Source organism: Sinohyriopsis cumingii, chromosome 3 (genome assembly GCF_028554795.1).
Source record: "Sinohyriopsis cumingii isolate HCF-2022 chromosome 3, ASM2855479v2, whole genome shotgun sequence".
Classification (NCBI taxonomy): Eukaryota; Metazoa; Mollusca; class Bivalvia; order Unionida; family Unionidae; genus Sinohyriopsis; species Sinohyriopsis cumingii.
The window spans coordinates 20564173-20590282 of NC_142963.1; the positions used below are offsets into that span (position 1 = coordinate 20564173).

Here is a 26110-nt window from a genome sequence, read left to right on the forward strand (position 1 = left end):
GTAGAGACAGAAAATTAATCAGTGGAAAAAAATCTCGCCTAAACAGAATTTAATTCACCATATAAAAGTACATACAAGCTGGGATATCCTGAAAACAGAAATTCAATAATGCTGATGTATGGCACTGAGCAAATTTACCATACTTGTCTAATAATAAGTCAATGCTTGATGATAAACCCATTGCCATCATTACAAAAACAAACAAAATATTTACCAAGGATATCTTTGTCTGATAACAAGTCCAATACTTATGTTTTGGACAAATTTTTTAGGCTGATACTTTGGATTTATCATTAAAGATAAAGAGTACTTATAGAAAAAATATTTTATTGCATAGCAGGCAGACAGTGTAAGCATTCAGTGTAGAACACAGCCTCTTATTGCAAACTCCCAACTTCTAATCTTCAGGTCAAACATATATACAGACACAAACTCTGAAATCTGCATTAGTGGATATCTCCCTATAAAGAAAACCTACTAAAAAGGGACAATGGTTAAGACCATCCCACTTTTTTGTTATCTTAACCATTCCCAGTCACAAATGAAGTCAAAACATGGGCATGTGTTGGCCCCAACTCCCTTCAGTATGATGTCCTCTTCCATGTTAACTGATGCCTTCCATGACCATGACACTGGGATCGATGGCAAGCTCATACATCTGAGGAGAATACAGGAGCAGACAAAGTTACAGGAAATACCTGTTCATGATCTCCTATTTGTTGATGAGTGTTTCCTGATTCCCAAGTCAGAGTGTGACAAGCAACTGAGTATGGACCATTTGTCTTCATCCTGTGACAATCTTGGTTTCAAGATCAGTATCAAGACAAGTGATGCCTTATTCTACATAATATACCATGACAATAAATGACTAAACCCTCCAGGCAGTTGACAAGTTCACCAATCTTGGCAGTACACTGTCACTTGCAGTCCACATCGATAATGAAACTATTGTCAGAATTGTGTGGCTTTTAGCAGACTATGCACTTATGCGTGGGGACACAGAGGCATCAGTATACAAACAAAACTGAAGGTCTACAAGAGCCATTTTATTGCCAAATCTGATGTAAGTTTGTCAAAGGTGGACAGAATACAGGCACCATGCCAAGAAGCTGAACCTTTTTCACATGGGCTGTCTAGGAACAGATGAGGAAAAAATGACTGGACAGGGTCCCAGACACAAAGCATCTCAAACTGGCAGGCATTCAAAGCATCCACGTTCTGTTCATGAAATCACAGTTGCAATGAGCAGGCCACATCAACAGGATGTCAGAAGAGTGACTACCAAAGAAGATCTTCTACAGTGAGTCAGAGGGCGGAAAGCAATCTCAGGGTGGTCAGATAAAATACTGCACAGACTCACTTAAAGGTCACCTGCCATACTACAACATTTTCCCTTTTACATCACATTTGCATTACATGATTAAAAGTAGTTTTACTCACACAAAAGGAACAAAAAAAATTATCAAGTGTAAAGAAGAAATACTAAGTTAATTACTCGAAACAGAAGTATATAATGCTGTTACTTCCCCTTATTTACGATTTCACTGGACAACAAATTTTTACAAAAGTCATGTTACTGAAATAAAATTAGTCAATTCTTATCAATTTTTATGTGCTGAACACGAATATGACAGTCAAATTGCAAAATTGGCTCTAGTTTTTTTGTAATCTGCAAGAAATTAATGTTTACATAACGAAATGCATTCCAATAGTAAAAGGTCAACTGTAATAGCCTACCTATAAAAAATCAAGTCATTGACTACATCTTATATTTCTTCGCCTGTCTCTTGTACAGCTGTTCGGGAGCATCTCTGAGGAGTGTCCAGCAGTAGTCAGCCAGCATTGTAGTGGACCATTTTCCCTGGTATCTTTGTTCCATTGTTGCGATATCTTGATGAAAACGTTCGCCGTGTTCATCACTAACAATACCACAGTTGCTAGGAAAGAAATCCAAATGGGAATGAAGGAAGTGAATCTTTAGAGACATATTGCAGCCAAGTTTCTTATACTTCATCAACATGTCTTCTACTAGTTCCTTATAGTTTTCTGCCCTAACATTTCCGAGGAAGTTTGTAGAAACTAGGCGAAAAGCATTCCATGCTTGTTTCGCGTCACCTTCCAGCAAGTTGTTGAACCGGTCATCTTTGAAAAGCTCTCGAATCTGAGGACCCACAAAAACTCCCTCTTTAATCTTTGCTTCGCTGAGTCCAGGGAATTTTTCATGCAGGTATCGGAATGCTGGCAAAGTCCGGTCAATGGCTTTCACGAAGTTCTTCATCAAACCTAGTTTGATGTGAAGGGGTGGTAGCAAGATTTTCTGAGCCTCAACCAGAGCTGGGTGTTGGATATTCTTCTCTCCAATGGCTACATTCTGCCTGTGAGTCCATTCCTTCCTCATGTAGTGCATTTCCCTTGCTCAGCTATCCCACTCGCATAAGAAACACATGTATTTTGTATATCCTTGCTGCAGTCCCATTAAAAGGGCAACTACCTTCAAATCACCACAGAGGTGCCAGCTGTACTTGTTATACTCAATGGAATTCAGTAGCTGCCTTAAGTTATCGTATGTCTCTTTCATGTGGACAGCATACGCTACTGGAATAGATGGAAGAATGTTTCCATTGTGCAAAAGCACAGCCTTGCGACTCAGTTTCGAAGAGTCCACAAATAGTCTCCATTCTTGTGGGTCATGAGTGATTTTTAAAGCATTCATGAGGCCCTCAATATCGGAACAGAATATCAGATTACTTTCCTTTCTGAAGAAAGGCTCCAATTGCTGGTGGCGCTTTCGATATGCAGTAATTGTGACATCTTCTTCTAGAAGATTCCATTGTTGGAGTCTTGATCCTAGCAATTCTGCCTTGTTCTTTGATAAGTCCAAATCACGAATCAGGTCATTTAGTTCTTCCTGTGTTATTCTGTGTGGGGTTGATGATGCACCACAGTGAAAATCTGGATCACTGCATGCTGATGGACCAGGAGAAGAACAGGTCGACTCACCTTTGTCTTCGTCAGATGAATCAAGAGAATATTCTGCTGGAGGTTCTGGAATAGGAAGTCCCTCACCATGTGGAACTGGTCTCAATGCAGACGGAATGTTTGGGTAGACTATTCTCGACTTCTTTCGCTTCGTTATTCCGCCGGAAAGAGGAGGAACCAAGCAGAAGTAACAGTCATTTAGGTGGTTGCTTGGCTCTCTCCACACCATTGGGACTGCAAACGGCATTGATGACCTTTTGCAATTCAACCACTGTGAAAGCTGTGTTGTACATGTAGCACAGCATATATGCGGAGCCCAAGGCTTGTCTTGGTCACCAACCTTGCATCCGAAGTAAAGATGATATGCCTTCTTCACTTGAGAATTGATACTTTTCTTCTGGTTGGCAAATGTCACTTCCCCACAAATATAGCAAAAATTGTCCGCGGTATTAACACACTTTCGAGGCATTACTGTTCTTTATTGTACGTAAATGGATAAAATAATAAGTTTTATGTAACAGTAGCTTGAACTGTCTCACACAACGTCTAAAATATTTTAAATGCTGAACCTATCTGATTGGGCTTTATATAGTACACTGCTTACGTCAGCTTCAGCAGCCGCCTGGCATTAGTATAATAGGCCTACACATGTATAGTACACTGCTGACGTCAACTTACTTCAGCAGCCGCATGGCATTAGTATTGCATTGCATCAGAAAATGATGCAATCAACTGTGGATGATGTGAGCATGATGGTATTATGCAATGTTACATCATTATTCCGGATGTTGCTGCAGTCCTACTGGAGAAATTTACACAGTGAAACATAGAAAATGAGGTATATGAATATCTTCAAAACGAGAGCCAATACAAATTTTTCACGGTTATATTCGTGTTCGGCACACCAAAATACTACAGATTAGGGCCTTTTCAAGTCAGTAATGATTTCACTGTTGACCAGTGTTTCCCACCTATATAGGACGCCAACCGGAAATGATGTACATTTATCCCTATAAGACAAGGTACATGCTTCTTGTTGTCAAAAGATAAAACAATATAAACTATGGATAGGGAATATTTAGATGAAACTAATGTAAACTAATTTATCGTTCAGCCTTATATCAGTATGCGTGCACAACGCACTAGATTGTGTCGCTTTCAGAACTGTTCCATTGTTTCAATTTATTTTGAAAATTCCCATTAATACAGGTAAAAAGAATCAATGCTGGCTTCCCTATGATGGCAGACTTTATATAAAAAAAATCGACACACTTAAAGAATCCAAAGGAATCAAACTTGACTTCCTTTTGTCGGCTGACTTCATAAGAAAAAATCGTCACACTAAAAAGATACCAAAGTCAGTTTCCGGGGTTACTTTGCTTTGTAATAAAATAACCTATGTATCTGATATCCTGTCGGTAAGTTTAAACAATGAGTGTATTGCTCCTTGCCAGTTGTGTTTATCACCCAGGCTTCTATTTGTTTGCCATATGTAACCATAATTGATGTTTGCAGGGCAAATATTACACACAACAATAACTTGCTTTAATAATACTTTTGTAATCCATGCTAGCAAAAAGATTATCATTTGCACTCACACTGAACGTGTTTTAAAATAATGAATTTTTATTTGTGAGATACCGTCTTATAGTTAACCTGGATATAATACAATCGGGGTCAGTTTGCAATAAGTAACTTATCATGTGTAAATGACAGGTGCCTTCAAGCAATCAGGTGATATTTTCATCTCATTTGCAATTTTGTTATTTGACATAAGTGATACACACTACACTAAGGATACATACGCAAGTCTGCATCAGCTACATGTACGGAATTCGTGGATATATATTTTTTTAAAATAATTTTCGCATGATGAAAAAAGAAGGAATATATGATAACAATGCAAGGTTAATTTCTTTCATTTTATTTTCAAACAAATATATGTTTATCAGAACGTACAAACTATTATTAAGTTTGGCCGAATTGTCTTTGGGCCAAATTCATATAATCTGGCATAAATGATAAAATTTTTCCATCCCTCCCCATATTCAATCCCACAGATTAAATCCACTTTTTTTCTGGTAAACATGGTCTTTCAGAAAAAGAAAGAACCCATTTTCCCCAACATTACTAATTTGGTTACATCCGTATGCAACACAGTGCACCATATTTGCTGTACAAAAGCATGATCGTAAGATATATCACATAGACATTTACGTGGGGAATTTAAACACTTGAATGGCTAGGTTGAATAGAAGGATAAATGTACATGATATCTGGTTTTGGCACAGGGAAACTACTGATTGTTCACAGATATTGCGGAATAATTTTTTCATTTAAAAAAGCAGTGTTTTAAGTCTAACTAAACATTTTTATGGTATGCATACATAACCAATGTGTTTTGTTTATAACTATAATAGTATCACACGTTTGTACAATATAGGTGGCAGTGACCTTTAAGTCATTCTAGAAACACTTCAAAACTGACTCTAAGACTTGGGAAGATCTTACACATAATCACACCACCTGGCACAACCTTATCCATACTGGAGCTAGAAACTTCTAACTGAGGAGAACTGCAGAGGCAGAAGAGAACAATGAGCAATGAAAATTTCAGAATGGAAGTTCATTCTCAATTGTTCAAGCGAACCCATGTGACATCTCCTCTCCTAGTGTGACAGACATTCAGAGCACAAACCGGCCTGATCAGCAGCCAATCACATTCTCAAAGAAACTAAACCAACTAGTGATGTCACCTTCAAACTCAAAGGATGAACAGTAGCAACATATATGTCACCCAGCAATCTGGATGAGGGAGATAACTTTTCATGCTGATTATTATCCTCTACATAAAAGAATTCAACAGTCTAATGAGAATTCACTATACAAGTTTGAAGTTTGGACAGCTTAATTAAAAAGTTTGACTCGGGTACCTTGTGTACCCAAAACTAATAATACAACAGAAAACCAAGAAATAGCTTGTGCTCATAAAAAAAATCACATCGCTGACATAACTGCATTTCTGGTACATAAAAAAAAGATTAAATCTTTTTTGATAATTGTGAATGAAAATCTGATCATATAAACCATAAGTTAAAATCTTGAAAACTCTTTATAAATATGTTTGAAGTTTCAAGCACTAGTATAATAAAAAAATTCAAAGACTAAAGAAAATTCAGCGACGCCTGCAGGAAGTTCACAAGATGCAAATTAACCTAACAACAGTGATTTATATATTTTAAAAGTCGACATACAAAAGGATTTAGTTCCTAAAGACTGTAAATGACTTTACCTGTTCACTGAAATGTTATTTTTTTAATTATAGTTAATTGCTCCTGTGTGCTTTATTATAAAAGATGAGTTCAAGTACACTGTAGATTTATTTCAATGGGCATACAATTTTCTTTCCAAGAAAATGGAAATTACTAGAACTTACATTCTTCAAAATGCCTTATTTCTTCATGGTGCCTCACACTAGGTCTTTTAATCAACTGATTATTGCAACAAAAATCCACAAAACTGAGTACCCTACCAATCAAGGTGAATCCACTTAGCAAGTGTAATGAAAATATTTATCCTTATAAGTAAATGGAAAAAATACTTACTTCCTGTTCGAAGTCCATGTTTAATATTCTGTCAGCTTCATCCATAACCTTTAAACATAAATTTGAAATGAGTTTTAATAATGACTTCAAGAATTTTTCATCTTATAATGTATATTTTAAAAGAAATTTGTGGGGGTCCCGAGTGGCTGAGTGGTCAAAAGCACTGTCCGTTACGGATCACTGCCATCAAACCTCTGTCTGCATGGGTTCGAGTCTCGGATTCGGCTAATGTGGGTATGTGAGAAAGCTTGCCAGTAGCTTCTCATGGGTCGGTAGTTCTTTCCGGGGTTTTCCCGGGTTTTTCCTCCACCATTAATACTGGCCACCATGCATAGCCTATCATGTGCTGAAAAATGGCGTTAAACCCTACAACAACAACAACAAGAACATATGAAATTCACAAAAATTATGGGACTATAAAAAGGAATTGATTTTTAAAAGTAATATCGGGTCTTTGACATTAATAAAGAAAAAGAATAAAATAATACTTGCTCAATCATTTTACCTCAGGAAAACAACTATTACCTCGCAAATCCAACCTCCCAGGCTAAAACTTCTTAGCTAATAAACTAAAAGTTATCTGCCCAACAAGGTGGCAGTTATATAGAGTGATCTCCCTTGATACTGAAACTGGCACCCAATTTCGTGAATATTTTGGTTACTATTTAAGTGAAAGACTATTCACTATCTGGATGTAACCACAGGGAGGCTCGGAAGGTGTATGTGTATTATGATCAAAACATTATACTTGGAAAAATTGGTTTCTTTTTAAGATACGTTACCCAATCACGATACCTTGGGTGAATAAGTAAATGGTGGAGGGAGATTCATTTCCTTACCCCAGAGAGACTATCTCTTGTCCCCTGAGGTATACAAGACAGCTTTTTGATAACCCAGCTGAAGAAAAGATTCAAAATGTCAAGGAGTGACTCTAAAAGGTAAACATTTTCGCCCCTGAAAATCCAGCTGAAGTCATGAAGCTGCATCCTTATAAAGCTGTCAAATGACCTGGAAAGGTACCCTGTTGTGCCACAGCTATAGGTCTCATCAGATGAAATTAAGTCAAGTAGCATGAAAGATATATGAGAAAAAAACTGAAGAAATGGATAATGACAGAGAAGTTTCACTCAAATGCAGTGCTTGTGGTAACTGCCCTAACTTCAAGAGTCAAGATGCAAAGTAAAATTTTTATTTGGTCTGGGGTTATTTTCTGATATGAAAAATTAATAACTCATTTTATCCAGGACAAAACTGTCTATGGTGATATATCATTCTCTGTGAGGGGTAAGAAGAGGCATAATCTCCCTTCAAAAGTACCGCTTCCAAGCTCACACTGGGTCCTGCAAACAACCATGAGATGAGGTGTCAAGAGTAGACAATAATTTCAGTACAAAAGTCTGATTCCTCATGAATCAGAGCTTGTTCTTGACAATGAATGTAGGAGCCATCATGAGTGGTACTGACCCATCTTATCAGAACTGCATGCAATTTGGGTCCACTGATAGAACTTGTATTTTGCTGATTCACTAATGCAGTGAGGAAGCAGGTCTTATATGAGGTGAACTAATGAGGCTCTTAAGAGCAGTTCAAATGGTGTCTTTGGACATGTGTAATCAAATGGTGTCTTTGGACATGTGTAATCAAATGGTGTCTTTGGACATGTGTAATCAAAACTGGACAGTATAGCAGATAGGGCTCTGCTATTTTTCAATATCCTCTCTTCTATGATGATGCAAAGTGTAAGTGATCTTAGAATGACAGCCTTTGATTGTTATTGGTTTCTTGTCAAAAAGCCATAGTAGAAAGTTAGCTACTGAGGTACTGATGTCTGCAGTGATATAACGTGTTCTTGGGCACACCAATCTATAAAAAGTGCATCAACTGCCCCAGCATTAAGATCCAGGACTGGAGAGACAAAAGGTTTGGAATTAGGCATTCCACCTGTTGCATATAGGTTGATCCCACTGGACATATATTTGAGTCAAAACCAAGATCAGAGGAGAACATTGTGTTTGCATGAGTTGATTCTTCATGGGACAAGTCCACCAATACAATTAGCTAGCCTGGAATATGACAAACTTGCACACAGATTTGGGATTGAAAATGCTACTTAGAAAATACCAAACAAAAATGGAATGGTCTAGGGGCTTGGTTCCACCTTGCCATTTGAAACAAATCACTACAATGGAGTTGTCTTACAGAATAAGATCTCCCTCCCATGTAGATCCTCAAAATGGCTTTCATCTTGAGAATGTTGATATGTAAATGATGATCCTGAGGAGGCCACACTCCACTGCCTTCCAAGAATGATGGGAGGAGGCCACATTCCACTGCCTTCCTAGAATGATGGGAGGAGGCTAGATTCCACTGCCTTCCCATAATGATGGCAGGAGGAGGCCACATTCCACTGCCCTCCCAGAGTGATGGGAGGAGGGGTGCCACCAGCCATCAGTTCTTCATTTGTAACGGGCATATAAATAGCTACCTAGAATTAAAAGGCCCAGTGCCACAATCAGCAAACCCAGGAGGCAAAGGAATTCTTGGTCAGGCAGACTGTGCCATATAAGCAAGGAAGCCACCATTGTTTTGATTTTCAATGCTTGTTCCTGATAGAGACACACTCTGTGTGCTTGAGTGTAAAATGCCATACCTAGATGAAATGTTGAGATGGTATCAGGTTGAAGCTGCCCTTGCTGACAAGAAAACCAAAGTTGAGAAGGAGAGTAATAGTTGATATCACAGCCACATGTTGTGCTAAAAAACAAAAGACTTCCAATCCATGTGCAGAGAGGATGGCTTTGTCATGCACAAAACTGCAATATCTTGGTGGACTGCTGGAAAAAATGAAAAAATGATGTGGGAATTACAGAACCACCAACTAAGGTTTGAGGAAGGCATAATTGTGAGATCAACAGAAAAGTTGAAAATTTAGAGATGGAGGTTACTTCTTTTCGATGTGAACATTCCTCCAACTTGATTTAAGGTAGAAAACTTTCAAAACGCTAATATGTGGATTGAGAGGATTCTCTGTCTGTAGAGAGCATGCTTTTGGCTCAAGCAGAATTAGTAATTTAAGCATTCAAGGGGTTTGGTGTCAATGCCTGTATCAAAGGGACATCGCTCTAACTGCCACCTAGGATGCTCAGATAACTTTTAGCTAATAGCTAAATTTTAGTTTGGATTTGAAAGGTAGTAGTAATCCTCTCAAGGGATTATAATTGTGCACCATATTTGAAGAAGAAATATAGATTTTTTTAATATAAATGTCTAACGATAACCAATTCAAATAAATTCTGACCAAAAATACTGTCTTAAAATATCACTATCAGGAATTTCTTTTATTCTGATTCAATGTCTGCAATTTCCATAACATTATAAAAAGTGCAAACTGATTGATAAATTTAAGCATGAGAATTGCTGTTACCTGATGTATTAATTTAACAATGTCAACACATGCAATTTAAGGAGTCATCACTTTGAGAAGTCTGTACCAATCAAAATCAAGTGAGAATAACGAACAGTATGATATTGCAAATATACAAATAAATTCACCAGAATTCACAAAAAGATTGTAGGCACCATACAAAACATTTTGACTTACTATAACACTGAAATAAAAAAGCTGATGGTTGAATTAAGATAGAGAATGAAATGGATCATGGAAGTCCATGTTTATAGCATTACCAGGTTACTGTTAACTACCTAGTAACCTGTTAGAGTTGCTTCCCTTTGACTACATGCTATATGGACAGAGAGCTGGATTTAGTAATAGCAGAGTAATCCTTCCTAATGTGATCAGATAACATAGCTGATAAAGAAATTTGCCCTTAGAATTACATTTGTGAAATCCTACAGATCACCTGTTAACACTACAAAATTACAGTAAAATTCTGTTGGCCATAATACAGTATGCTTGAAACCCTGAATCACTTCAACTGTTTTTTAAAGACCAGATCAAACTATGATTCTCTTACACTTCGTTTCTTTGGTAAACTACTGAGATACTACTGTATTATACTTGACCAAGAATTTGGTTACATGGGCCAACCACTTATATAGGCATATACTCAAGACAAGATACCCTTTTGTAATTAATAATTAGGTTTTCAAGATTCTGAATGAAAAAGAAAGAAATGTCATTACAAATTTTGGAATCACATCAAATAAGTTACAATTTCATTCTACTTTGTTGTACCTACCAGAAATTTTAAGGATCTGAGACTGAATCCCTTTGTGTTCTCCAAATGGTCAACAAGTCTTCCAGGTGTGGCTAATAAAACAAAAGAAAACAATAATCATCTAGAAATGACACATCTCCCCCCTTTCCCATATTATGTAAAGACTTCTACTGTAAGCACCCTTTAGTCCAGAATCCCAAACTTTGATACTACTTATGCAAGTACCCTATGGTCATGCACTCTCAAATTTTATACTACTGATGCCATAATTTGTTTCCATGGTAACATACTAAATGTTGAATGTTTAAAAGTCTAAGTGTCAAATGGAATCTCTACACACCTTGCCTGAAATGTGGATCGAGTTTGGGTGAAATGCCTCAAATGTCTGAGAGTTATGCAGGCCTGCCAACCTTGATGAGACTGTCTTAGTAGGGTAGTTGACTTTTTCCATAAGTTTTACGAGTTTTCAGTAAGGTGTAAATAACTGGATGCTATTGGAAAGCTGGAAAACGTATTTAAAAGTTGGGTATTCAAAACATGCTGGTACAGAAAACATTATGTTCAACTCAAAAGTTTGTAAAGTACATGTAGACCTTATTTACCACTAATACAGTTGCACAAACTTGAGTTCCAAACCCTATGCAGGTCAATGGCTTGTTTCATCTCTCAACCTGACGTAATTCTTGGACTTTTTGTCCATTTCCAATGACGATGGCAATCATATCTCCCACAATGAGACATACTCAAATTGGCATGTTATGTCTAATAAACATAATAGTGACTATTCCTGCTTTTATTCACAAGAATCTGAATATTCCTTTTTATTCTTCTGTATTGATTATTAACAGTTTTAGAAAAGCTTATTTTCCCTTTCGTCTTTAACATGCATTGCTTGCTGGATGTCATTTTAAAAAAATCTATGATCAACAGTTTGACATGCAGATGCTTTGCATGAAAAAATATGTGCAATTTAAAGCATCTGAGGTACTTCTGTAAAGTTAGTCTGGTTCCATGACTAATTAAACAAATTGTAATACGCAACCTAGATTCGAATCAAAGATGAACCAATTATCCAGATTTTTCAGCAACAATAGTTTCTTAGTTTTTGCTTTTATGCCATAAGTCTGCATTTTATGGGTCAATTTTGTAACACTTGTGGCAAAATCGTAACGGTTTGCATTTCTGAGTTATGTCCAAGAAATGAAAAAGTTTATGGACAGACAAATGGACATACCTGTGCGGGGGGGGGGGGGGGGATAAGATGGGAAGAAATACAGAAATACAATAAAATGTAAAATTTCACTCAAATACTCAACATCTCTCCATTTTCAATATACTCCCCTGGTTTCATTCTGGTGAATGCAAAATTAAAAACTTGAAAACTTTGGATCCTCACACTTTAAATTTTGAATTTCTAATGTACATTAGTGAAATCCATTATATATCTTGTAGGCTTTAAAGTCAGACAGACTGTGTTAGAATTTATTGGGGTTCAATACAAAATACTAAAAAACATGTTGGCTTTTACAGCTTTGCATTATCAAATAATTGTTAACAAACCTGATGTTTCTGATCCTTAACTGAATTCTTTTAGATGTTTTATTTTTGATGAGTATTAATGTAATCCAGTTTCAGAAACACATGGCTGGATACTAGCATCATATGCAATCATCAGATCAATAAAGGATACAATTAATCTGATACATGTGGATGAATCCTACATTGAAGAAACTATGAAAATATTTGGTGTAGGAATGGCATGAATTATAGAATATATAATTACTACGGATTATCATTTTAATTCTAGTGGACTTATATAGTACAGTTATCAAAGTATCTTCTTGAGACAAGGACTGTATTTCTATGTGGAACATTTGTCTTTATTCAAGTGACTGGATTTGATTTTTGGAAGGAACATAAACTGTTTCAGTAAATGTTAAAATAACAACTTTAAATTCTTCATTTTTTTTTACTCTTACACACAAACATGTACAAATGCTCTCTCTTTCAAGTCATATAAGCACTTATAGAAAGACATTTTTTTTAAATATAGAAAACCATCAGTAAACTGAAGACCTCTAAAAAATAAAAAATAAATTTTGTCTCAAGGATTTTTGATTTTGTGGGGTTTCACTGTCAATATATTACATACACACACATAAGGATCTCTCTACTTCTCTTGGTAGTCTTTCGAGCCAAGGAAGACCAGTTGTGCAATATCAACGATGGTGGGCACACATGTGGCTCCAGAGTCCAAATTCCGACACACACAGGCGGATGCAGGTGGGGCATGGGACACCAGTGGTTGGGGGTGGCTGGGACACAGCTCTGTGACGTCTGTCACGAGCTGCAGCAAGATGCTGGCAGCAGTCAGCATCAAAGGTGGAACTGACTTTTCTGGTCAGGGCTCACTTCAGTGTGACTTCTGTCTGAGGCAGTGAGCTCAAGCTGGTGGGGTTGAAGGTCTTCCCATTTGATGTGTGTCTTGAGATTGTGGTTTTGGTTGCCCTGGGATAGTTCACCAAAGAACAGCTGCTTTGAGATTCTGTTTTGACCCATGCAGATGACATGGCCAGTCCAACAAAGCTGGGCCTGGATTAGTTTGGCTTCGATGCTTGTTGTGTTGGCTCTATCAAGGACTTCCTGGTTGGGGATTCGGTCCTGCCACTTGATCCGCATGATGGATCTCAGGGAATGCTGGTGGAATTGTTCCAACTGACTGATATGCCTTCGGTAGACAGTTCACGTTTCACAGCCATACAAGAGAGACATGAGGATAACTGCATTGTACACTTTTATCTTTGTTGACAGGCATATGTCCTTGTGCTGCAAGACCTTGGTTCGGAGTCATCCAAGTGCTTGACTGGCTTTCTGGATCCTTGCCATCACTGGATATTGTGCTGCCTAGGTATCTGAAACTGTCCACATTCTTCAGCTGCGTGTCACCAATGGTGATGCGGGGTTGTGAAGGGACAGTGTTTTGGGGCAGGCTGGAAGAGAACTTCCGTCATTCCTAGGCTAATTGTGAGTCCAAATAGACTGGAGGCTTCAAAGAACCTGTCCACAATTGCCTGTAGGTGAGTCTCTTCATAGGCCATGAGGGCACAGTCATCTGCAAAGAGTGCTTCATTGATGAGTCTAGCGTCTTGGTTTTTGCAGCAAGGCGACGGAGATCAAACACTAATCCATCCAGGCATTATCTAATGTAGATACCAAGGTCAAGGTCATGGATGGCATGGAACAGTACCTGTGTGAAGAAGAGGTTGAACAGTACCAGAGCGAGTACACAGCCCTATCGGAGTTCACCATCAGAGATAATCTCTCCAGTCAGATCATCGTGAAAGAGCCAGATGAGTTTGGTAAACGTCTGAAGACAACTGAACAACTTGAATACTACCCACAGTGTATTCTCTGTTGACTGTATTGAAAGCCTTTGTCAGGTCCATGAAGATGGCATACTGATTTATGTTCTGCTCAAGGCACTTCTCTTGGACTTGTCTCACTACAAAGATTATGTCTATGGTGCTATGGCTTGGGGCAAAAACCACACTGAGACTTGGGGAGGTTATCTTCTGACAATGCCACAATAAGCCTGTTGAGAATGATGAAAATATTTTGCCAGCTATGGAGAGCAAGGAGATGCCTCTGTAGTTACTGCAGTCCGCAAATGTGCCTTTATTCTTATAGAAGATCACAACTGATGCGTTGTGGAGGTTGTCTGGCATCTCCTCTTCCATCCAGATGCTGATAGCACATCGTTGAATGCCTCCATAAGGATAACTGCTATTCTAAAATAAATTTCTAAAATCTTCTGGGAAGTAAAAAGATTAGACTTCTATGCATATGGTATGGGACTTCCAAAGTTCCAATCATTTAAGTATAGGACTTTCAAAAGTGAAAAAATTAAAGGAATCCTTGAATACAGTAACATCATGAATATAATTAACATATTAATACATTATTCCAGTGGCAGATTAACATGTAATGAAAAGGTTTCTTACAGCACATCTCTTGGTTACTTTAAAACACAAATCAATCATTTAGAATTTTCATCAGCCTCTGATATTACCATGTGTCATTAATATGTAAAAAGTGGTATCACCTGAATTAATGTGGTGACCACAAATAAAAAACAAAGAAAAGGATTAATGTATAATGTATATTGTGTATTTTAATTATACTAATTTTAGGAAACCTTGTTAATATAGAATTTAAAGTTTATCTTCATTCATGTATTAATGGATTACTTTAAATCAGTCTGTTTGATCTAATAGTGCTTACTGCCACAGTATTCCCATTAAAAGAAAAGGCCTTATATTACTGTTAGTAATTAATTAGTTAATTTATTAATTTATCAATCAATTAAACACATAACACAAATAAAACCTCTACTAGCTCAGTTGACTATTTCTATGCAAGAAATATTTTTCTTTTTAAGATACCAATATTTGGATGGTAAATACAAGAGGCAGTCATAATATACTAGCAAATGGCTACAAAGCTTTATTACAGAAAGCAATTAAATTTATAGTAAAACATGCTGTGTCTTGTAAAACTACATATCCACAGATAAGTTTACCACTTCTGCAGAGGGGGCCCCAAGTAGCAGAGTGGTCTAAAGCACTCACCGTTACGGATCACTGCCATCTTGTGCTGAAAAATGGCGTCAAACCCTAGAACAACAACAACCACTTCTGCAGCCTTGAACGGTGAATGGGAGTCCAGTTTTATGAGTATTGCTGCATAACAAAAGGTACCTATCATATATTTTTCAATACACTAAATCAATCTGATTTCTACAAGTGAGATCAATACATTATTTTGAAATATTAGATCTAATGGCAGTAGGCAACTGTTTATTTACCGATGACAACATGTGGTTTCTTGGCCAGCATCAATGCTTGGGTCATCATGTCAATACCTCCTACTATCACAGCTGAAAATAAAATTCAGTACAAATTACAAAAAAACAAAATTATACATTATTCAAGCACACATTAACAAAATTATACTTGATTCAAGCACACATTAACAAAATAGTTTAAACAATTTTACTTGATACTTGTCATGAAAAAGTCATTTATTTTCAAGTCAATAAGGTACAAAATTTTGTGAGGATTCTGTAAGTACTGAGTGCATAAAAGCTTCAAGTACAAGCTACTATAAACAACAGATGAGCCAGGAAGGTAATATTCAGTGTTACTAGACTATAATTATCAGATCAAATATTGATCTCAATTTTGATTTCTTTTTCTCTGCATTATTTAATACTCAGAGTTAAGCTACCAGGTGAACTGGGTGACTAAGCAGACTAAAAAATGTATGCTTTGCCTTCTTTTGTTAGAAAAGCGTGAAAAAAAATTGCATTGTGATGCTATAAATGTTTACCAGATTTGACACCAATAGATGAGCCTAGGGCCTCGAACTGCTCTGAGATTTGGAAGGCCAACTCCCTAGTTGGGGTTAATACAAGGGCAAAGAGTCGCTGTGGGTTGTCCAAAAGAGCCTGTAATATTGGGATCGCAAATGCTCCAGTCTTACCAGAACCTGTCTCAGCGAGTCCTATTATGTCTTGACCTAAAACAATAACAACAAAAAAAATATATATCGACAGAGGATACAAGATATATATAAACATCCTTGTAATGTGTACACTCGCATTTTAAAGGGAGCTGCAGTAGGTCAGATGGTAGAACACTGGTCTTGTAATCCAAGGTTTGTTATAAAACACTGGTCTTGTAATCCAAGGTTTGTAATAACACCCGCTTGATTAGTCATGATTGTTCTGAACAAAACCAGATATAAAAGGAATATTGAAAAGAAAAGGGATTGCTGCTACCGGTGATAGATGCTACAGTCCGTAAACGAGGCTAATGTACATGTCACAAATTGCCGTTGTAGTGCCAAAGTTGACATAGTGGCCACGTATATTGTTTGTTTATAGAGTTGATCCGTATTGCTGGGGGTGAAAAAGATCATTGTGCATTAAACCAGCAAAAGAGAATCGTTTGCGGGATTCAATTGATAGTGTTCAAGACTTGTGATGTTTGTTGTATTTCCCCCTGATGTTAAGTGATTACATCCCAATCACAAAGCTGTCGTCTATTCAAGTTGGTGTGACCAGGTTACACACTTTGCTTATGGATTTAATCCCTGTATGTCATCTTTTGAATGAAGCCATTTACTTTTGTCTCTGAGAAAATGGTTTTGTTTCTGGATGAGATAATTGTTTCTTTTTATTTCATTAATTGTTAGATATGCAATGCACATACACCTCTACCTCGATAACTTGCGCACAACGGGGTCCACAAACATAGACCTCACAATAAACGAGGTGAGTTACAGAGGGACCTCCAAAAAGTTGAAAAAAATTGCTTTAAAATCGAGAAAACTGGGGGCGGGGGGGGGGGGGGGGGGAGGCGGCGTTAGGGAACTGGGCTGTTTAATGACTGAATCCTCATTTTACAATCACGTCGATAATAACTTTTAATAATGCACTTTTTCTAATGAAGTTGTTTGTTATTCTGTTAAAATAACATTTTTTTCCAAAATATCCAACATATGAAAGATCATTCCAACTGGTTTGAATAAACATCACGTGTACGTGAAAAATCTGTGTATTACGTCACTGCTTTTTGTTTTCTTGATGAGTCTGGTTCCCGTAATGGTGTTTAATAGTATCTTGCCAAATCGGTAGTCCATAATTTGGGAACTAAACTAACTGTTGATACACCACCAAACAAGATTTCTTTTTTTCAAAAACACGCGACACTTTTTCGTGACACGTCTACGCTGAAACTCAATTTTTTATTGTTCAGTTAGTACAATGTTAATGTTGTGATTTCAGTGGAAGTAATAATGAAACTCCTTATCATCCCTGAGGATATCTCTAAATGCCAGTTCATGAATTCTCTGAACCTCGCTTGCCCACAATGGTCCGTATTGGTGAAATCAAGCTTGATATTTTACGAAGTATTCATTTCGCTTGGCTGACTTGTTATCTTTGATCACAGTTATGAAAGAGTCGGTTTTTTAAGGTAGTTTCTGTTACATACACAATAACGTTTATTACAGTGTTCGATTGATCAAATGAAGTGAGTTCGCTCGACATACAACTGAGGCCACTAGATTTTAAGTTAGTCCGATTTTTGTGCCTTTTAACTTTTCTTTTATTCCACTTCCATTTTTTTAAATTCAAAAGACATAATTAACGTGATAATACAAAGGAGGCCAGCTTTTAATTCAGTGCAACAATATAAAAAATAATTCCGCAATTCAATTATCAAAACATGGTTGGCACTTAATTAGGTTCTCAGAGAAACGCTCGCGGACATAGCTATTACGGTAGATTTACGCATTTTACGTTTAATTACAACAGGACACATTGCATTTATGACAATTACACTTAAAAGGAACTAAAAGATGGCACTAGAACACAAATTTCAATTGATAAAAAAATTATTTAATTTGTATTTATTTATTACGGTACTGCCTCCACTCGGCGTAAGTGACATTTTCATTGATCTAAATTTCCTTACATATCGTTAATTGCGGGGTACTAGGAATGTCGTTTGGAAAGAAAAATGAGCTATTTTTAAACTTGATATTTCATAGTGTTGACTAAAATTTCCAGGTCCTACCTATCATTTTCAACGATAAAACGAGTGATACATCAAAGTTTCCGTTACCAATTTTGATCACAATTTTCTTCAAGTTCGACAAATAGGGATAAATATTTGGGGTATTCGGGTTTAAAAAATGGGATCCATGCCTGACGCCGCGTTATAAGTGGGTTCGCGAGTTATCAGGGCACGAGTTATCGAGGGAGTGATGTATATAGATTTTTCATATTTTCCCAGTCAAAACCGTCTTTATGTTTCATATTACAATTAAGCTCTAATAATTTTAACACCTAGAACCTTAATAACAATGGATGAACCTCCAACTAAAAAGAGACAAATTTTAAGGCTGGAGAAAATAATTATTGTAACTGAAAGAAGTGAAAAAGAGCAGATCACTTGCAAAAAAGTGGTTTAAACATCGGTAATACAAATTTAAGTTGTTATAAAGGAAAACAAGTAATTCAGAAAAGATTTCATATGCTACAATATGTGATCTTCAAATGTAAATGTGATTTCATGTTTAATGATAGAAGTATATCTTTATTGCTAAATAATTTTGTTTTCAGATGAATGCATACAATATTTTAGCAAGAACTATTAATAAAGAGTAGAATATATGTACAATGATTGTTGTTATTTTTCTTGAAATTGTTCTGAAAATAGACCTTGGAAACTGGTCTTTTTGTACAAATCTGCTAAGAGACCACCTGTCTTGAGAGACCTCTTTTTGTTGGCAAACGGGGCTGTCTCTCATAACAGGTTTTACTGTAATAACTTACTGAAAAATGTCATAATTCTTCTTATTCCCAAACTCTTGGATTGCATTTTAGATAATGATAGTAAATGGTAAAAAATTCCAATAAAATTAATTTTATCAGCTTATATTTTTGCCCACTCACGAAGAAATACAAAGTAAAATATTTTAAATTATAACCTGAGATGAAGGTGGGTTAGGTTAGAGATAGTCAATAAATAATCTGAATATTATGGAAGAGTACACACAATTTCTGATTACCTTGAAAGGCTAATGGGATTGATTCCTTTTGGATCTTTGTAGGTTCTTTCCATTTTAGCAATTCACATGCTTCACATAAAACATCAGCTACACCCTGCAAAAAAGTTTCAGATAACAGAAATGTAGTTATTGTTACCAATTTGAATAAAATTGACATTAAACAGCAAAACATTTAGTCTTTAAAGCCATACGCTTCAAATGAACATCTCCCTCCAACGCTAAGTCCTCACTTTCACTAAATGTATTTAAATTTTTTATATTTTGGGAAAATGAATTCTATGCAGGAGCTACTCCCCCAATCACTTGGGAGATGCTTCTAAAAGATCCCCCTCCCCACTTCAATAAATCATAGACTGGTTGTAATGTTGTATCCTCCAAAATTGCTGAATTTTTAAAGCTTACAACCAATCTACCACGTATTCCTAAGGTCAAAAGTTCAAGTTTCTGAATGAAACTTCATCTCAATCATTCAACAGGAAAATTTAAAAGGGGTGCTTCTGTTTTGAATAGAGAACTTTTTTGTAACAAATGGCACATAAGTTTGGGCAGAAGGTAAATGAATAATTGTGTGCATCAAGCCATGCAAATTTTGAAAAGGCTGAGCTGAATACCTTAACTTTTTTGAGAGTAAAATTAGAAAGACATTCCATTTTCACAGTGTGGTATAATTAATTTTCTTTCACAAAGCAGGCAACATGAAATTTTAAACAATTCTATTTACTTGTCAAATTATGCTTTATGCCAGCAGTGGATCAATGATTTTGCTCAAATTCATGTCAGAAATTTGATGAAAATATGTAAAACAAGAAATGGCATAAAAGAGCTCTCTGTGTGCAACCAGGATATTCAGATGACCTTCTACAATGCTGTAGGCCTGTCCATCTTGTAGAACTGTCCATCTTGTGGACTCTTTGATATCGAAAACTGATTCTTTTAACTTGTCACCAACAAATTATATCACAAAAGACCAAGCCAGTAAGACATATATAAATACAGAAAAAAAGAATTGCTTATATTAACAACAAAAAAATGCCATGTCATAAAGTTAGGATTTAAATGGAACAGATGATACCAATGATTATTGATGATCATATACTAAAAAAAGTTTCGTTCTTTTGCATAATGTGACAATGTGACACACGAGCTATTAAGTTCTTAAAAAAAGCTAAGATAGTTAAGTTGCTCATTCTCAACAGTAATGAAATGATCAAACTCCCTTAAAGTACTAAAACATTGCTCTGAGTAGCTACAGTAACCATAGTAACTTCATTCTAACAGTACAATATGGAAAACTATTAATAACACACACTCCCTTTCTTCCAATCAACACAACAGGTGATTATTGTTTAACCTGGAATGGGAAGTACTATTAGTGTAAACCCTTACAACAAATCATAACTAAAAGTAGCATATTCACTGTGTGACATATTAGAAGTATGTAGTCTATACACTGTACAAAATACCAGCAGTGTATTGCCTAATGTATTCATTGTGTGACATACCAGAAGTGTACAGCTTTTTAATAGATCCAAGCAAGCAAGACAGGAAGCAATTGAGAAACTCTACATTAAAGTGCCCATGATCAGAAAAATGATTACGGTAAATCACAAACAGGGTAAAGGTTTGGAATCTCACCATACACTGAAAATAGGAGTGGTTAAAGCTGTCCAAAGTATAAGAGAATTTTAATATAACTGGTAAAGAATCAGGTTCTAATGCTTGTTAGGCACCTTGTGTTCACTGGGATACATGATGTGGGTGTTATCGAAAGGTCTTATTTCTTACTGACAGGAACAGGTGCCAGTGGTAGCAGCTTAGCTGACTGAATGTCAGTCATAATCCATGGGTCGCAGATTCAAAACCCAACCAGGTCAGCTGTCCTTGGAAAAGGCACATAGCTTACATTTCCTCAAAAAATAGCCAAAAGTGTATTAAAAGTGGCATTAATAGATGTACCGACCAACCAACCAAGTTGCTTTTTTAAATACAACCTAGCCACTCCGGCAGTGTACCCATTGCAAATTGTGGATTGTCCACTCAATATTGTGGATGTTGGGAGAGGGGCAAGGGATTAAGTGTCCAAAATGAACAGATGATGCCCACTACATACGATGGATGTCCACTAAGTTTGGTGAATATCCATCTCAGATTCTTTTGCAGCAGTAGTGGGTTTTGTAGCAAGCCTCAGAACTAAACAGCCAAGTTGCCTCTCCCCATGGTTGTCTCGATGTCTAGCAGGGATGGCATAACTTCTTAATATTTGGAAGTCTCTTTGTAACTTTCTTATAGTGAGGTCTGTGTTTTGGGGCCCTGCTGTGTGCAGTTCATTGTGGGATATATAATAGGCAAGGTTGGCAATCAAGTTTCCAGGTGGTGGGAAGCCATATAAATATTCATCAATTTATTGTTATAATTTATAATTATAACAATTTTTTATCTTTCAATTTCAACTACTGGTAGAATCACATGTATATTGTTGGGCAATCAAACATGCCAATATTCTGATCAAAGATAAATCCAATTCCTCTTCATCTATTATAAACGTCAAAGATGATCACAAAACAACCCAACCTAACTTCAATTATGCCCACCTCAGTGTGACATATTAGTTCTGGTCAGTTCATTTTGATTCTACATTGGTGATATCATTGGCCAATAAGGTGTAAACAGTAGTCTAACAAATGTCCATCACTGGGCATATAGTCAATTTTTGGTAGACAGCATCAGCTCAGAAGGAAATTATGCCAAAGGCAAATCAAATGTAATCAAGACTGATACCTCATCTCAAATCAAGACAAACAAGATGAAATTTTCATGCATTAGAAATGGATAAAACTTAAATTCCAAGCATACAAATTTGAGGGTACTCATATACTGAGAACCATGTCAACACAGTCCTGGGCCTCCTTTGAAAATATTTTTCTTTGTGCCATGAAATTTGCCAAATTTAAAAATTTGAAGCCACTTTTCAGCCATAGGAGCCATTTTATACCATGATACAGGGACTTAAATATATGCATAATATTATACTGGCCCTGTTTTTAATCTGTATAAACATGACAATAAAACAGTTTTTACATGTTTTTATTACATTTCAAAGCACAAGAATAATTATTTACAAATATAACAATACCGTTATATACACGTGAAGTTCAATGTATAGCATATGAAAAGCATGAATGAATAAGAATGTTTCTTTCTAACTGATAATACAAAATACTGCTTAGTCTTTAAGAACAATGTCACTGACACTTCATAAATATCCACCTCAATTTTTTCCCAGGCCATTTCTTAAATGCCTTCCTGAAAACAAAATTCTCAAAACTGGGCCCAACAAAAGAAACTCTCATTAAATTTTTCAGAGCAGATATAACCTTAAAATTTCATAAGTCTGTTTTGATGACAGATTCTGGTGACTGAACCCCCCCCCTCTTAGTCTGTAGTAGAAATAGGGGCAAAGAGTAGCTGCCTCAGATGCAGCTGGATATGAATCTTTGTTTTTCAGAGCTAGATTAGCCATATTCTTTGTGCTTATAGAGTAAATTTTTAATTTTTCACTGATATAAGTTACGTGGGCCCTTTGCAGTTGATGAATGGTATCCTTGTAGAGGCATCCTGAGTTACTAAGTTATACAAATAAATAATCCCTAAAATACTAAGCAGTCCCAAATGCATCTCACACTCACAGTTTGCAATATACATAAATTATCACCACATGCAAATGACACTGAATCCTTTTGCCAACCTGTTCGACAACAGAGTATATCCCCTGGTCATTCCTTATTTCCTTTAATTACATTGTATTGCTTCTCAAAAGCTACTGATAGGTTGCAGCTAGCTGCAATCATGTTCGAATAACGTCTTATTCATCTTCTACGGACTTGATCCACTGACTGCTGCAAATACTGAAAACAGGTATTAAGTGTCCCGGCTCATGGTCAATCCGTACCAGATGTGATGGTCAATTTGTACCCATTATTGTACATGGTAAAATATACCATATTGTCACATTTACCGCTCCGTCTCTAATTATAAACCCAATTTTTTTATCCAATAAACTGTTCATGCCATAAAACTTCCATGCACTGAATAACAGAATCTATATATATTAACAAAAATAAAAATTCGCATCGCAAGTGAAAAAAGAAGAAAACTCAAACCAGGTTTAAATAATTTATTAAGTCCTTTCTTTTGTAGTCATCCAAAATCAACAAATATTGCCATTTTTCTTGGTTTTATTCAGTTATGACTAACATGGCTGAAAAAACTGCAGTAAAACCTATTATGAGAAGTTTCGAAACATGCGATTTTCGCAAAGTTTTACTCCAAGACAAGTCCGAGCTCATGTGATAATAAGTATAACATTTTGAGCCAATCATATTTCGGCATTGACGTGTGTGCTGCATAGTTTACCTATTTTGAAAATAGAGTCGCATGTATACAATGTTTGTGCAGTGAAGAAGACAATGTCTAATTCTCGCATGGAACAGGATTCCTGAAGTTGAATCGAGTTAATGGTAAGTAAAAACTTTCTTTTGTATCTACCACTGTTATGTAATTCAAGAAGGGATGCATCGTCGAGTTGTAAACATGGTACATGTAGCTCCCGTCACCAGTTTTCACATGTGCACGCACTTGTCTCAGGGTAAAAATGCACCAAAATCGCACATTTCGAAGCCCGTAACTTCAGTTGGGTACAATGCAGAAAAGTCAATGATGGCTTGATGGATAGAAAAATATATCAGGAGTAAAACATGCCATAAAGTATGGACATGTGCCTTTAAAGATGGAAATAGCAGAAGGAAATCAAGGGTCATGGGTGGAACAAAGTATTTGGAAGTTCAGTACCTTCTCTCTGATATATTATGATAGAGAGGGTCATATGTCAGAATGGGTCATGGGGGTAATCTAAGGTATTTTTGTCACTCTGTATGATTTTTTTCCCTTCAGATTATTGTTTTTTTTCTCAACATCAAGCTCGCGTCGAGCACCTGTGGAGTCGGTGGTTCTTTCCAGGGTTTTCCCGGGTTCTTCCTCCACCATTAATACTGGCCGCCATGTATAGCCTATCGTCTGCTGAAAAATGGCGTTAAACCCCACAACAACAACAACAACAACTCATTTGGCTACGAAACAACTTGGTTAATGACTTGCTTCAAGTGGTTCTGATTTAAGGATGAGTTTTTCTCCTAAAATAAAAAGCACCACGAAATATTTACGTTCTGATAATTAAGTGACAATGGAAGCAGAAGTGGGAAATAGTCTGATGTCGCAATTACTGCGAATTTCGGGATGACGCAAAAAAGTAATTAAGAAATAAGAGTTTAACTTGCACGAAAATAGGTTACTCTAACTCATTAAACGCATGTACTTGTCATAAAAGGAATAAGTAGCAAACAAATGAGTGAAAGAACGAGAATAAAATATAACTGGGTATTGTTTTCATATTAACCAATGATTTGAATGTAACTTTCTCAGACAATCCATCGTCATTTGTTGATTCATGGTCACTTTCCTCATGCGAAGGTTCCTTGTCTGCCATTTTGAAAACTGGCACTATACCGTTTCCGGTCTTCCGAAATTTAATATCTTCCAACATTATGGTCTGAAACGGTTTCTGTGCAATGCAAAAGCGTGTGATCTAGCTTATGAATGTCAGTTTAATTGATAATTCGTTCGCTTTTGCACACTTACATTTTGTCAAATATTTAATGGACTGCCAAATTTTTTATAATGATGGTTATGAAATTGCATTTTATAATCTTTCTTCCGTATTTACTGACGCCTCATAAGTTTGCAATGTTTTTCTGATATGTCTGAGCTGATTAAGATAAGAGACTGCCCAACTATACATTTGTTTACATCCAGTACTGATTTCTTTCATTTCTGGATATATATTTTGTCCGTACACACACACACAGACACACACACAGACACACACACACACAAAGACAAAAAAAATAAATAAAATTATATATATATATATATATATATATATATATATATATATATATATATAAGGAGCGGTGCCCTTGGGTGATGGTGTTGACTGGCGGACTGTACATTCTTACAAGGTGTCCGCTTTATTCGGTTCTCGTTACGTGGTGGCGTAATCGACTATCGTTAGTATATAACGATTATCGCTTTCTGCCGCCGGCTTTATCGGACCTACTAGATCCATCGCCACCCTCGAGAAAGGTTCGTCAATCAGTTGGGTGGTTCCTAGTGGCACTGGCCGATGGGATGTCTTATGTGCCATCCGCTGACGCTTATCACACGACAAACAAAACCTCCGAACATCCTCGTACACACCTGGCCAGTAGAACTCCTTCACTAACCTATCTTTGATCTTCGCCACGCCCATGTGGCTTCCAAGTAGACACTCATGTGCCAGCCTAATCACTTCTACTATCTACCAAGACCGGATAACTACAGCCGGTATCATACAGCACGGTTGTCATCTCACCATTAAACGTAGCTACCGCTGTGTTAGTCAACTCTACTGTTTTTTGTTTCTTAACGGTATTCGGAGTTACCGAATTAAACGTTGTCGGACGATACTTCCTACAATCCTTAACGACATGACCTGGTCTGTTGAAGCAGTAACACACCAGCTCACCTTTCCTCCCCGTGGTATCCTTCTCAGCCCCCTGATCGCTCTTTCTTGATAAGTACTATGGAAATTATCAATGTTTAGTTACTTAGTCTATT

The 26110-nt window shown here is 36.6% G+C and overlaps 1 protein-coding gene across 1 annotated transcript in view; it reads right to left on the bottom strand.

The window, feature by feature from the left end:
* The window catches only part of LOC149802511 (putative ATP-dependent RNA helicase DDX47), a 41905-nt gene extending 16950 nt beyond the window's left edge, over nt 1-24955 (bottom strand). The window contains exons 1-6 of the mRNA XM_089951755.1: nt 24852-24955; nt 19400-19493; nt 16151-16339; nt 15627-15698; nt 10784-10854; nt 6585-6632 (exon numbers count right to left, since the gene is read on the bottom strand). Coding sequence (XP_089807881.1) covers nt 6585-6632; nt 10784-10854; nt 15627-15698; nt 16151-16339; nt 19400-19493; nt 24852-24941 — 564 coding nt within the window. The 5' untranslated portion in view covers nt 24942-24955. The remainder of the gene's footprint in view (nt 1-6584; nt 6633-10783; nt 10855-15626; nt 15699-16150; nt 16340-19399; nt 19494-24851) is intronic.
* Between the last annotated feature and the right edge of the window lie 1155 nt (nt 24956-26110).